We start from the raw sequence: 14,751 nt of genomic DNA, 5'->3' as shown, positions 1-14,751 counted from the left end.
GCTGAGAAGCTATTTTGGTCATTCATCAAAATAATTTCCTTCTAGAGTGATACAATCAGTCCAACGTCGCTTTAAAATTTCGATGCCTTTTTGCAATTCTGGAAAAAATTTATCATTGTGATTCTAGGAAAAATTTGTAATGTAACAAAAATGATGAACTCCGCCGTGTACTACAACATTGCAGGAGAGTGAGGGATTGCGCGTAAACTGCCAAATGACAGGTAGGTACTTAAAGGGAAAAATTCAGGTACATATTTCATTTTATTCGTATGGTTCGAAGAGTAAAGTTGAAAGTATTTTTCTTGAAGTTGAAATTGAACTTGTGTATTCCGTGAAAACAAATTTGGTGAGTTGAATTCATTTGATTAATTTCATCTTTTTATTCTTGGAATACAGAAAAATACATTTCTACACAACTCTTTCCGTTATAATTTCAAACGTTTATTTCTAGAATTTTCAGTCTATCAAATATGTGAATGATGGGAAAATAATATTTTTACTTTGTTTGTTTCAGTCTTTGGAAATTTCGAAAATGTCTTGCTGGGAATCATTCATCCTACCAACGAAGATAGCACTGTCCAGTGTTGAAAAACTTGAGTACTGACCTTCAAAAATTGTTGGTTATAGAAAGCCTTATGAAACAAAATGAAACTGTTCAGAGACGGATAGAGGACATCAGATATTATGCCAGTAGTGAATCGAAAAATATCATCGATTCAAAAAAAAAATTGGCTATTCTAACAAAAACATTGAATAATGCTCGACGTATAAATCAAATTTTGGAAAAAACCGCCCGGGGGACCAAAAGTAAAGAATCAGCAGACATGGAAATAGCTAAGTTATGTGGAATCAACAGACTGAAACAGAATAACAGATATTGCAAATTCAAACAACCCCTATCACCCCTTGCCGTTCACGCAAATACACATTTGCACCAAGGAATCAAGAGAAAAAGAAATGAATAATTCCATTATTCATGATATTCCTTGTAAATAATAGTATATATCTAGAGTAAGTGTAGAATTATTTCCTCATCAATTTTAATTGTTCTGTTATATTGAAGTTTTTGAATGAAAGACAAGCATAAAATATAGGTAATTTTATTTTCCACTCCTTTTGAAAATTTAAATAATCTTTGAGTTTTTTTGAAGAAGCAAATATATTCATGAAAATTCAAGCTTTGACATGGAAATTTATTCAGGATGTCTGTAAACAAATGCGATGGACCAATAAAACTATACATAATGAAGCACCAAGTAGATGTTACTCACACAATTTTTTTAGATTCTAAAACTTTATTATTAAGGGTTCAAAATAACAACCCCTTATGATTTTCATTCGAAAATTGTTTTCGTGAAATAGATTTTTCGAAAAATAAAATTCTCTTATGGTTTCAAATTCAATTCTGGAGAAAAAAAGTCTCTTGCAGAATTTCGATACAGTCGATACTCTTCTCGGAATAGATAAAACTTACAAGAAGTATACGAAGATCTATGAGGCAGAGAGTTGTGCATGTATTTTAGCGGGAGGTAGTCATTATATGGGAATACTTATACGATGAAATGGAATGAACTAACAGCGATCAGTAAGTTTTTATTTATTCCGAGAAAAATATCGACTATATCGAAATTTTGCAAGGGAGTTTCTTCCTCCAGAATTGAATGGGAAACCATAAGAGAATTTTAGTTTTCGAAAATCTACCCCACGATCACAATTTTTGAAGGAAAATCATAAGCGGTTGTTATTTTCAACCCCTAATATTAAAGTTATGAGATATACAAAAATTGTGTGAGTAACTTCTACTTAGTGCTTCATATTATGTATAGTTTTATGACTCAGTGATTTTTGAAACCCGTGAAAAAAATTAAAAACTGTCAACTCGTCATTGCATTCCAAAGGTTGTATCTTGGAAGGGAGGTCGATTTCGAAAAAAATTTAGAGGAACTACCCCTGCTTATTTACATCGAGGAACTATCTCTAAGTATGGAAATATGTAACGGCAAGCAGACAGGAATTGAAGATTTTTTCATATTATTATAATTCAGACATTAAACTATCATCCAAATCTCCCTAAGTCTTTCGCATTTGTTTAGAGTCACCCTATATAATTATTGTTTCATATTTTATTGAGTAGATAAAGCTTTGAGAAAATTTATACGGTACTTAGGCTCCTTCATGAATAGTTATATCGAAATAAAAATTTTTCTTCGAGAAGAATTACGATCACTGTGCACCTTTAAAGCATTATTTTAAGATGAAAAAATAGATCGTCATCGTTAATTCAAATACTGAAAAGGTTATTCGCATTTGTGATTTTCAAGTGTGCATCCTTGAATAATTCTCAGAATTTTCGTGTGTATCAGAAAAGATTTCAAGGAACTATTCAAGGGTTTATCATCGCAGAAGCCATTAAGGAAACAATGCCTACTACCAGGTACAGGTAAGATATTCTAGAAATGAATCTTTTGTCAATGGTGAAGCATCTGAATGAAAAGAAATGAAAAACCAAATGACTGATTTTCTGAAGAAATATATACGTAGAAGTAGCGGTGTAATATTTAAAAGTTTGCTTGGAAATACTTCAGGAAGACATCCATCGAAATGTTAATTTAAAGCCGAATTTTTTTAACACTTGACATGACATGAAGAGAGCATGCTTAAGCCTAATGCGCTGAAAATATGCAGGGGTAGTTTATATATAAATATCTTGGAAAGAAGATAGATTTCGAGAAAAACACCTGCTTATTTTCATCGAGGAATCATCTCCCTGAGTCCTTCGCATTTGTTTACATACACCTTGTATATAAGTATACCTATATTTCTCAATGATACATGTTTTGAATGAACATTCGTAAATTTTAATATATTATTATAAGTAAATGTACCTATATATAATGTATAATGAGTTTTTCGAATAAAATGAATTTTTGGTTATATTAGTTTTTCCATTACCTTCAAGGATTGAAAAAAAATAAGGTAAAAATATGTACATTCGGGATTATTCAAATCCGAATTCGTATTCATAGACATTGGTTAGTTTTTTTTATGAAACTGTTAAAATTTCCAAACAAAAATTAGAATGAGCTATTTTTCGACCCAAGCGATCCTTGCACTTTGAAATTCAGCCGATGAGCACGCTCATATTTAAAAGCACTTCTTACATTGCTTTCTTTGAGAGCACTCACAACTACTCTGACCTGATAGAATAAAACACAGGGTATAAATGAGTAGCTGTTAGAAAATTCAAGGGGTGATTCCATATATACAGGGTGATTCGAAACTCGAGGCGAAAAATTAATAGACATATAAAGACTGGTATTCTTGATTAAACGTAAAAAAAATTTTTGGCCGATAAGGCTCCGTTTCCGGGTTTTTGGACATAAATGTTTCGGTATGCAACCAATTAAATTTTATAAATTACAGTAAGCCTAGAAATAAATGAGATGAATATCTGGCGACAGAACACTTAATGTTGGCCAATTCAAAAGTGGCAACATTACATGTTTTTCCTCAGAAACCACAACACTGTCATCTGCTCAATTTCATTTCTGTTAGTTTTCTAGTTTCATATTCACCCTGTATTAATTCAAATTCAGCATAAAAAAGTATCAGTTCTTATAAGGAACAATTCTAACAGGGATGCTTCATCATATTTTTATCGAAAAAATGTATATACACCATAAACTTCTGTAGATTTTAATTTGCACGAGTATATGAAAAATTATATAGTGAAACAATTGAAGAAATATCTCTAGAAATACTGCTCAACATTTGCTTTTCATCTATGTTTTAAATAAAAAAAAAACACTTATAGTCGCACTAAAAAACCTGCGACGGGTGAAATCCATTTCCTAGTCATATTGTTCAATATCAACATTTTAATGTTGAGTAAGAACGAATTCATATTATCAAATGAATACTCAGAAAGCATAATCCATAATAACTCAACAGACAAATATGGAATCCAGTAATTGAAATACAATAAGTCCCATGTAAAAAATATAAAAACGAAAACACTAGTGAAACAGACACATGGAAGGTGTGGTTTTAATGATTAATCAATATTTCCAATTGATGGAAATGAAAAAGATTCAAAAGTTATCATATTCTATTATTTCAGAGACTCATATTGAATATAACAAAAGTAATAAAATAAAATAAGTCATGTACAGAAACCAATCATATTTTCGCTAATTTGACAATAAGATAATTTTATCGAGTGAATTTTCGCTTCATCAAAATTAAAGAAGAAACAAAAAGTATGGAAAGAAATTATCAGAAAAGTTAAACTAATAAAATTAAGATACGCGAGCGCATCTGACAAGTGATTCCTTTACTAACAGAACAATCATAAAAGAGTAGGGGTAACTCCGAAAATCTGGCAGTTAAAAAAAAGAAAGTTATGGGTGTCTTTCTCATTTTATATCGATACTTTGAAAAGTAAGGTGCTTGTCTCATTGTCAAATTTGAAGTTTCGTGTTGTGTTTTGTGCCCATATCTAAAGTTCGACTAAACTTTTTGCTTTGAAAGTAGGTACCTAACCAATTATTACAGACAAAATATTCCGGAAGATTTTCTCAAAAGTGATTCTTCACTGCGATTGTTTATTCCTAGGAATAGATGTAGAAATTTGACTGATCTTATTGATCTGATAGTGACAAATACGTTCCAGAAATATTTCGAAAATTGTCCTTAATTCTAATTTTCTTGTTCCGTTTGGTTATCTCCAGAACATTTAAATTATATTGAAATATTCCGAGAATAATATGGAACTGCAGATAGTTAATATTTGGATGTTGGAATTTGTAATGGATCTTCAAAAATCAATTTTATGTTCATAGTTATCTTATAATTTATATTTTTGTTTCAGACGACCAAAATTTCGAAGAAGAATGGGATCAGTAAGCCGAAAATTTCCATTGATTTAAAAAAGGTGGCCATTGCCACTTTGGAAACTTTAAAAGCAGAAAATTTGCGAAATGTAGTGGTTGTCGGAAACTTTATTGAAAATAAAGCGAGTCTGCTGAAAGAGCTGAAGAATCAATCGAGCCCACCGAAGAGTTCAGCCACGAAGAAGAAGTCTCCAGGCCTTCTCAAAGACAAACTGGAGAAGGCATTACAGTGCAAGGGGATGCAGAAAAAGCGCAGAAGGAATTGGCAGAATTGTGTGAAGAAAGGAAGAAGAAAGTTGAATTCAGGCATCACAATTTTATATCTACTACTTCTCCCCTTGCTGCGTGTACTCATAATAGCCCAAATCGCAGAAGAAAAGGAAAGAAGAAGCGGAGAAAAAATAGTGGAAAAAAAATAAACTGACAAGGGGAGATTTTCGTGGATTGTGAAATGAATTGTAAATCTGTAAATAATATATTTGAATTGATTGTACATATATTGTTCTGTGTTATTCGTAGTTTCATAAATAAATTTCATTTGAAAAATGAATTTTTTTTCACGAATTCTACAAAAAAAATATTAAATAATATCAAAATTAATAAATTGAAGTTGAAGCTTTATTCTTGGTATTCATTGAGTCTAAGTAGCTTCTCTGAAAACGAAAATATAATTCATTGAATCATTCTTATTTGAAATCTTGAGTCATAAGGTGTCATTTTAAATATGTATCGAAAGCATTGTTCTCTCTTGCAAATCAAATAATTTATTTAAATTTTCGCAAAAAAATTCAACCCTATAGCTCATGAAATAAATATATAAATGCATCAAAAAGATATGAATAATTGCGATTTAATTCGTCATATACAAGGTGCGGCACGGAGGGCGGACGTTTTTCAGATGGGCATAACTTTCCCCCGTTGAGGACGAGAGGAGTGGGGAAGGTGCCGTTAGACTCGTGTGTTCCTAGCATTTATTTTTTTATATTTACTTCTTCGAAGACGTTAATGGTCGTGCTGTTACCGTGAACTCAGAGCGGTACGTCGAAATGATCAACAACTTCTTTATCCCCGAATTACGACGGCAACGTATTCCAATCCGACGTGTGTGGTTCCAACAGGATGGGGCGACCGCCCACACAGCCAGAGCATCAATGGACGTTATTCGCCCTCTCTTCCCTGGTCGCCTTATTTCCGGGTTTGGCGATGTTCATTGGCCTCCCCGGTCCCCAGATTTATCCATATGCGATTTTTTCTTATGGGGACACCTCAAGGCTAGAGTATACGAGACCAAGCCCCGAACTCTGGACGAATTGAAAAGGGCTGTTCGCGTGGAAGTTGCCCAAGTTGAGAGAGCGATGTTGGAGAGAGTCTACGCGAACTTCCGAGAGCACCTCCAGCACTGCATCACCGATTTCGGCCACCACATGCCTGATGTGATTTTCCACACTTGACTGTCTCAAATGCTATTTCCTTGAGAATCTGATTCCGTCAATAAATGTGTTTTTGAGTAAAAATTAACGCTTTTATTATTTTTTTAAAACCATCCATCCTCCGTGCCGCACCCTGTATATATTTATATAATCGAAATTCCAAAGATTAGTCATTATAATAGAATAAATTCGAGAAGGTATGTGAATGTGTAAAAGAATAAATGCTCTTGCAGGTAAGTAAGGTAGAATTTGGAAAAGAAAAATATACTATTCAGCAGTACGAGAAAAGATACTGAATGCTTTCTTTCAATATACATTCTCTCACCTTTAGGGACTGCTCATTTATTTCGATTATACAAAAAAAATAATAGAAGCGAAACATCCAAATATAATATGTTGACCTTTGCGGATTCTTTTCTGAATAAGTCATATTTGATTATCCTATCCCTGAAACTATATAATGGCTCTGTATACTAAAAACTGAAAATGAAAATTCATGGAAACTATTCGAAATGTTTCTAGATGTAAATACATTGAAGAATGCAGTAACGATATTTAGGAATTTTTTTTGAACTGACAGAAAGTTTTTCATCATTCGGATTTATGATTCCGATTAGGGATTAGCTTCTCAAAGGACCAAATATTGTTCCTTCTTAGCAGCAGAGTACCTGCTGAAGTAATAAACGTATTAGTGAATATTGGAAGTTATTCAAATGCGTTATCAGCACCATTAAGGGAATGATGCATCTCTTAAGGTGGTTAGGTACTTTTTGTTCAATAAAGTCAGACATAATCAACATGAATACCCAGATGAATGAAACGAATTTAAAACGAATACTGAAGATGTTGACTGACTTACTTCTCCTATACAAAAATCTATCAGTAATATTTGTATGGTATAAATGTAGGTTGATACATATATTACGTATAATGAGTTTTTCGAATAAAGTGTAATTGATGTGAAAATATGAACATTCGGGATTATTCAAATCCGAATTCGCATTCATAGATATTGGTTAGTTTTTTATAAAAGTGTTAAAAATTCCAAACTAAAATTCAAATGAAGTATTTTTCGACCCGAGAGAGCCTTGTACTTTAAAATTCAGCCGATGAGCAAACTCAGATTTTAAAGCACTCACATTGCTTTCTTTAAAGCACCCACAACTACTCTGCTTTCTTGTGACAGCGTTTAACGCTGAACTGATATAATAAAACACAGAGTATAAATGAGCAGCTGTTAGAAAATTCAAGGACTGATTCCATGTCAGAAAAAAATGTGGGTTTTTTATATATTTATTTTGAGCAGTCCATGCCTAGGACACTGACACAGCTAAAGATGATTAAAAAAAGCAATTTTCAAATTTTTTCTTAGAAACCAGAAAACTGAAATTTTTTTATTTCATTTTCATTTGGGATAGTGTATTGTGATTCGAATTATGAACAAAAAATCTTCTCATAGTGAAATTGACTGAATTAAAGTATAGACATAAAAACATATGAGAGTCAATTTTGCAAATTCAACAACTTGTTTTTTCGTTAGATTCCTTAGCTGAATTATAATTTTTCAAAATCTACTATCTCTAGTTTAAATGTCATGCATCGTTATGTTATATTATTTAAGATTATCTGTTTTTTTTAACTACAATATCTGTGAAGCAGTTGAGAAATGTATGTTGCAAATAAACAGGTCGAGTTTTATTCCAGTTATATTCAAATTGACATACCTCAGAAATATTTATATATATAGATATAATTTTGAACCATCTGTAGTAGTTTAATCCACCGAACCGATCTTTCATAAGCAAGAATAAATATTAATAAAAAGTTACCACTACTTAGTGAGTATATAAATGTGATTTTAATTCCGGGAACAATTTGTCATTGTAATTCTGGTAAAGATTTATCAGTGTAGTAATGATAAATTACGGTTTATATTATAATCCATATTATGTAATAATGATGAAAACTCCTTCAGGTATTTGGATAGTTTGTATATTAATCGATATTCCTTTTTATATCAAGAACATCCACGTTTCGGACTCAAATCAGACCTTTATCAAGGATTAATGATTGTAGAGGAATCGACTCATCACAACAAAATACATCAAACTGTTCCACCCTATGCTTGTTTCAAAATGATCGCACATATAGTTTTATTTCTTCACTTATATATTATTATTATTTACTATAGTAAATAGTGGAGTCTTATTAGAGTTAACACATCGGCTAAGGAGTTATTTTGGTCATTCATCAGAGTAATTTCCTTCTAGAGTGATACAATCAGTCCTTTAAAATTTCGAATCCTTTTTGCAATTCTGGAAACTATTTATCATTGTAATTCTAGGAAAAATTTTTAATGTAACAAAAATGATGAACTCCGCCATTTACTACGACATTGCAGGAGAGTGGGAGATTGTGCGTAAACTGCCAAATGACAGGGAGGTACTTAAAGGGAAAAATTCAGGTACATATTTCATTCTATTTGTATGGTTCGAAGAGTGAAGTTGAAAATATTTTTCTTGAAGTTGAAGCTGAAATTGAACTTTTGTGTTCCGTGAAAACAAATTTGGTGAGTTGAATTCATTTGATTAATTTCATCTTTTTATTCTTGGAATACAGAAAAATACATTTCTCTCAACTCTTTCCGTTATAATTTCAAACGTTTATTTCTAGAATTTTCAGTCTATCAAATATGTGAATGATGGGAAAATAATAATTTCACTTTGTTTGTTTCAGTCTTTGAAAATTTCGAAAATGTCGTGCTGGGAAACATTCATCCTACCAACGAAGATAGCACTCTCCACCGTTGAAAAACTTGAATATTGCCAAGAGGATAACCTGCAATAATTGGTGGTCATGGAAAACCTCATCAAACAAAATGAGAATGTTCAGAAACGTGTAGAAGACATAAGATTTTATGCGAGTAGTGAATCGAAAAACATAATCGATTCAAACGAAAAATTGGCGATTCTAATGCAAAAATTGAATGAGGCCAGACGAATAAATCAAATTTTGGAAAACACCGCCCAGGGGACCAAAAGTAGAGAATCAGCAGACATGGAAATAGCTAAGTTATGTGGAATTAACAGACTGAAACAGAATAACAGATATTGCAAATTCAAACAACCCCTATCACCCCTTGCCGTTCACGCAAATACAAATTTGCACCAAGGAATCAAGAGAAAAAGAAATGAATAATTCCATTATTCATGATATTCCTTGTAAATAAGTGTATATATATCTAGAGTAAGTAGTGTAGAATTATTTCCTTATTAATTTTTAAGTGTTCAAGAAAATTCTTGTGAATAATTGTATATATCTAAAGTAAGTGTAGAATTATTTTTTTCTCAATTTTAAGTGTTCACGAAAATCCTTGTAAATAATTGTATATATCTGAAGTAAGTGTAGAATTATTTCCTTATCAATTTTGATTGTTCTGTTATATTTTAGTTTTTGAATAAAAGACGAGCATAAAATATAGGTAATTTTATTTTCCACTCCTTTTGAAAATTTAAATAATCTTTGAGTTTTGTTGAAGAAGCAAATGTATTAATGAATATTCAAGCTTTGACATGGTAATTTATTCAGGATGTCTGTAAACAAATGCGAAGGACCTAGGGAGATGATTCCTCAATGAAAATAAGCAGGGGTAGTTTCCCTGAACTAAAAAGATGTTACTCACACAATTTTTTTAGATTTCATAACTTCATTATTAAGGGTTGAAAATAACAACCCACTATGATTTTCATTAAAAAATTGTTTTCGTGAAATGGATTTTTCGAAAAATAAAATTCTCTTATGGTTTCAAATTCAATTCTGGAGAAAAAAAGTCTCTTGCAGAATTTCGATACAGTCGATACTCTTCTCGGAATAGATAAAACTTACAAGAAGTATACGAAGATCTATGAGGCAGAGAGTTGTGCATGTATTTTAGCGGGAGGTAGTCATTATATGGGAATACTTATACGATGAAATGGAATGAACTAACAGCGATCAGTAAGTTTTTATTTATTCCGAGAAAAATATCGACTATATCGAAATTTTGCAAGGGACTTTCTTCCTCCAGAATTGAATGGGAAACCATAAGAGAATTTTAGTTTTCGAATATCTACCCCACGATCACAATTTTTGAAGGAAAATCATAAGCGGTCGTTATTTTCAACCCCTAATATTAAAGTTATGAGATATACAAAAATTGTGTGAGTAACTTCTACTTAGTGCTTCATATTATGTATAGTTTTATGACTCAGTGATTTTTGAAAATCGTGAAAAAAATTAAAAACTGTCAACTCGTCATTGCATTCCAAAGGTTGTATCTTGGTAGGGAGGTCGATTTCGAAAAAAATTTAGAGGAACTACCCCTGCTTATTTTCATCGAGGAATTATCTCTAAGTATGGAAATATGTAACGGCATGCAGACAGGAATTGAAGATATTTTCATATTATTATAATTCAGACATTAAACTATCATCCAAATCTCCCTAAGTCTTTCGCATTTGTTTAGAGTCACCCTATATAATTATTGTTTCATATTTTATTGAATAGATAAAGCTTTGAGAAAATTTATACGGTACTTAGGCTCCTTTATGAATAGTTATATCGAAATAAGAATTTTTCTTCGAGAAGAATTACGATCACTGCGCACCTTTAAAACATTATTTTAAGATGAAAAAGAGATCGTCATCGTTAATTCAAATATTGAAAAGGTTATTCGCATTTGTGATTTTCAAGTGTGCATCTTTAAATAATTCTGAGAATTTTCGTGTGTATCAGAATACATTTCAAGGAACTTTTCAAGGGTTTATCATCGCAGAAGCCATTAAGGAAACAATGCCTACTACCAGGTACAGGTAAGATATTCTAGAAATGAATCTTTTGTCAATGGTGAAGCATCTGAATGAAAAGAAATAAAAAAACAAATGACTGATTTTCTGAAGAAATATATACGTAGAAGTAGCAGTGTAATATTTAAAAGTTTGCTTGGAAATACTTCAGGAAGACATCCATCGAAATGTTAATGTAAAGCCGATTTTTTTTTAACACTTGACATGACATGAAGAGAGCATGCTTAAGCCTAATGCGCTGAAAATATGCAAAGGTAGTTCATATATAAATATCTTGGAAAGAAGATAGATTTCGAAAAAAACACCTGCTTATTTTCATCGAGGAATCATCTCCCTGAGTCCTTCGCATTTGTTTACATACACCTTGTATATAAGTATACCTATATTTCGCAATGATACATGTTTTGAATGAACATTCGTAAATTTTAATATATTATTATAAGTAAATGTACCTATATATTATGTATAATGAGTTTTTCGAATAAAATGAATTTTTGGTTATATTAGTTTTTCCATTACCTTCAAGGATTGAAAAAAAATAAGGTAAAAATATGTACATTCGGGATTATTCAAATCCGAATTCGTATTCATAGACATTGGTTAGTTTTTTTATGAAACTGTTAAAATTTCCAAACAAAAATTAGAATGAGCTATTTTTCGACCCAAGCGATCCTTGCACTTTGAAATTCAGCCGATGAGCACGCTCACATTTAAAAGCACTTCTTACATTGCTTTCTTTGAGAGCACTTACAACTACTCTGACCTGATAGAATAAAACACAGGGTATAAATGAGTAGCTGTTAGAAAATTCAAGGGGTGATTCCATATATACAGGGTGATTCGAAACTCGAGGCGAAAAATTAATAGACATATAAAGACTGGTATTCTTGATTAAATGTAAAAAAAATTTTTGACCGATAAGGCTCCGTTTCCGGGTTTTTGGACATAAATGTTTCGGTATGCAACCAATTAAATTTTATAAATAACAGTAAGCCTAGAAATAAATGAGATGAATATCTGGCGACAGAACACTTAATGTTGGCCAATTCAAAAGTGGCAACATTACATGTTTTTCCTCAGAAACCACAACACTGTCATCTGCTCAATTTCATTTCTGTTAGTTTTCTAGTTTCATATTCACCCTGTATTAATTCAAATTCAGCATAAAAAAGTATCAGTTCTTATAAGGAACAATTCTAACAGGGATGCTTCATCATATTTTTATCGAAAAAATGTATATACATCATAAACTTCTGTAGATTTTAATTTGCACGAGTATATGAAAAATTATATAGTGAAACAATTGAAGAAATATCTCTAGAAATACTGCTCAACATTTGCTTTTCATCTATGTTTTAAATAAAAAAAAACACTTATAGTCGCACTAAAAAACCTGCGACGGGTGAAATCCATTTCCTAGTCATATTGTTCAATATCAACATTTTAATGTTGAGTAAGAACGAATTCATATTATCAAATGAATACTCAGAAAGCATAATCCATAATTACTCAACAGACAAATATGGAATCCAGTAATTGAAATACAGAAAGTCCCATGTAAAAAATATAAAAACGAAAACACTAGTGAAACAGACACATGGAAGGTGTGGTTTTAATGATTAATCAATATTTCCAATTGATGGAAATGGAAAAGATTCAAAAGTTATTGAAATAAAATACCCCTTATCTGGAATCAATGGAAGAGCGGCTTTCCACTGAATAGGGGTGATTATTTTTTAAGATGTTAACTACACAAAATTGAAGGCCCCTTTAAGGGCAAAAATGGTGGATTCGGCCCGTCGCGCGAAGGACAGATCTTTGATGTTTTTCTATATTTTCTGGGGAGAAAATTTAAATGAAAATCTGTTAAACTTAACGAATAAATCTATTGCAGAAATTTGATTACAAGCACGTATTTGGTCGATAACGTCCACAATAAAATCTCAATTTCTTTCACACATGCAAAGTGCGCAATGCAATAATCATTAAAATTTCATCAACAAAATCTTGGATTAAAAATTCAAGATTCTCCAATTGCACAACAACAATAAAAATATAATCAAAAATCAAATGAATTTCAGAGGAGCTTTCAGGACTCTGGACAAAAATTGAAACCTTCTACCTTTTTCTGCGACCAGCGACCGTCGTTCGCCTGGGGTTGCTGGTGAACTTTTCGATCACCAGACTTTACTCGCACAGTACGGCGAATTCTTTACACTCAACCGCACTTCCCGCACTTTTACGTCGTCAACGATTAACGCTCTTCGTTTCGACTCTATACGAAATTCCTAAAATCCTATGTCCGATCTATACCACAAATAAAAACAATGTCACACCCTGAACCGACTTTAACCACGGTACTAATTCCCTCACACTATTCCCCGAATAGCTTGTACCCGTCTCCCTTTTTGAGACCTAACTCCGAAAAATACTTCTAAATTTCTGGAACTGCCGAGTCTACTCTCGGACTTCCAAATCTACTCTATTAGAATCCCGGATTCTACTTCCGTCTTCCCGACGTATATTTTCTTCGACTAACAACTCCCCACTCACTCCCTTCTTTTTTTTTGGTTCCTTTTTATCATTCCCCTTCTTAGACCAAAAACCCAAATTTCCTCTCCACCTCTCGTGGGTGTTTCCCCGATTATTTCACGACGCGCTAACCTTGCATTTTTCGGAACTAATTGAATTAGCCGGTTAAAACTCAAGAGCCTGCTAATTCCTACAACACCGAATCAATTATCTTCGAATATTGAATTGATATATAAGCTCTTATGGGCGAGTTATTATCTAAACTAAACCGTTTTCCTTTTAACTTAAAATTGGCCTCATGTCCGACATGAAACTCTACTTCTTCGACACTTATCTTCCGAGTGGAAAATTATCATTCATATGCTTGTCATCAAAACCTTTATTTTCAATTATCTTGGACGTTGAGAGCCCGAGAAAGAATTTCCTAGCCCAATATTCTATAAGCATATATATCTCGTCAATATTCCTATTTATTACATTATCATATTCTATTATTTCAGAGACTCATATTGAATATAACCAAAGTAATAAAATAAAATAAGTCATGTACAGAAACCAATCATATTTTCGCTAATTTGACAATAAGATAATTTTATCGAGTGAATTTTCGCTTCATCAAAATTAAAGAAGAAACAAAAAGTATGGAAAGAAATTATCAGAAAAGTTAAACTAATAAAATTAAGATACGCGAGCGCATCTGACAAGTGATTCCTTTACTAACAGAACAATCATAAAAGAGTAGGGGTAACTCCGAAAATCTGGCAGTTAAAAAAAAGAAAGTTATGGGTGACTTTCTCATTTTATATCGATACTTTGAAAAGTAAGGTGCTTGTCTCATTGTCAAATTTGAAGTTTCGTGTTGTGTTTTGTGCCCATATCTAAAGTTCGACTAAACTTTTTGCTTTGAAAGTAGGTACCTAACCAATTATTACAGACAAAATATTCCGGAAGATTTTCTCAAAAGTGATTTTTTACTGCGATTGTTTATTCCTAGGAATAGATGTAGAAATTTGATTGATCTTATTGATCTGATAGTGACAAATACGTTCCAGA

General features: G+C 32.1%; 1 protein-coding gene across 1 annotated transcript; it reads left to right on the top strand.

Moving 5' to 3' along the window:
• Positions 1-5,874: 5,874 nt before the first annotated feature.
• On the top strand, positions 5,875-6,406 carry LOC123308403. Its single transcript, XM_044891031.1, has 2 exons — positions 5,875-5,956; positions 5,987-6,406. Exons 1-2 carry the CDS (start codon positions 5,939-5,941, stop codon positions 6,341-6,343), a joined length of 375 nt encoding a protein of 124 aa, XP_044746966.1. The 5' UTR covers positions 5,875-5,938; the 3' UTR covers positions 6,344-6,406.
• Positions 6,407-14,751: the final 8,345 nt, after the last annotated feature.

Source organism: Coccinella septempunctata, chromosome 2, assembly GCF_907165205.1.
Source record: "Coccinella septempunctata chromosome 2, icCocSept1.1, whole genome shotgun sequence".
NCBI classification, from domain to species: domain Eukaryota; kingdom Metazoa; phylum Arthropoda; class Insecta; order Coleoptera; family Coccinellidae; genus Coccinella; species Coccinella septempunctata.
Note: the sequence above shows the minus strand (reverse complement) of the source record. Positions and strands in the feature narration are given on the sequence as shown.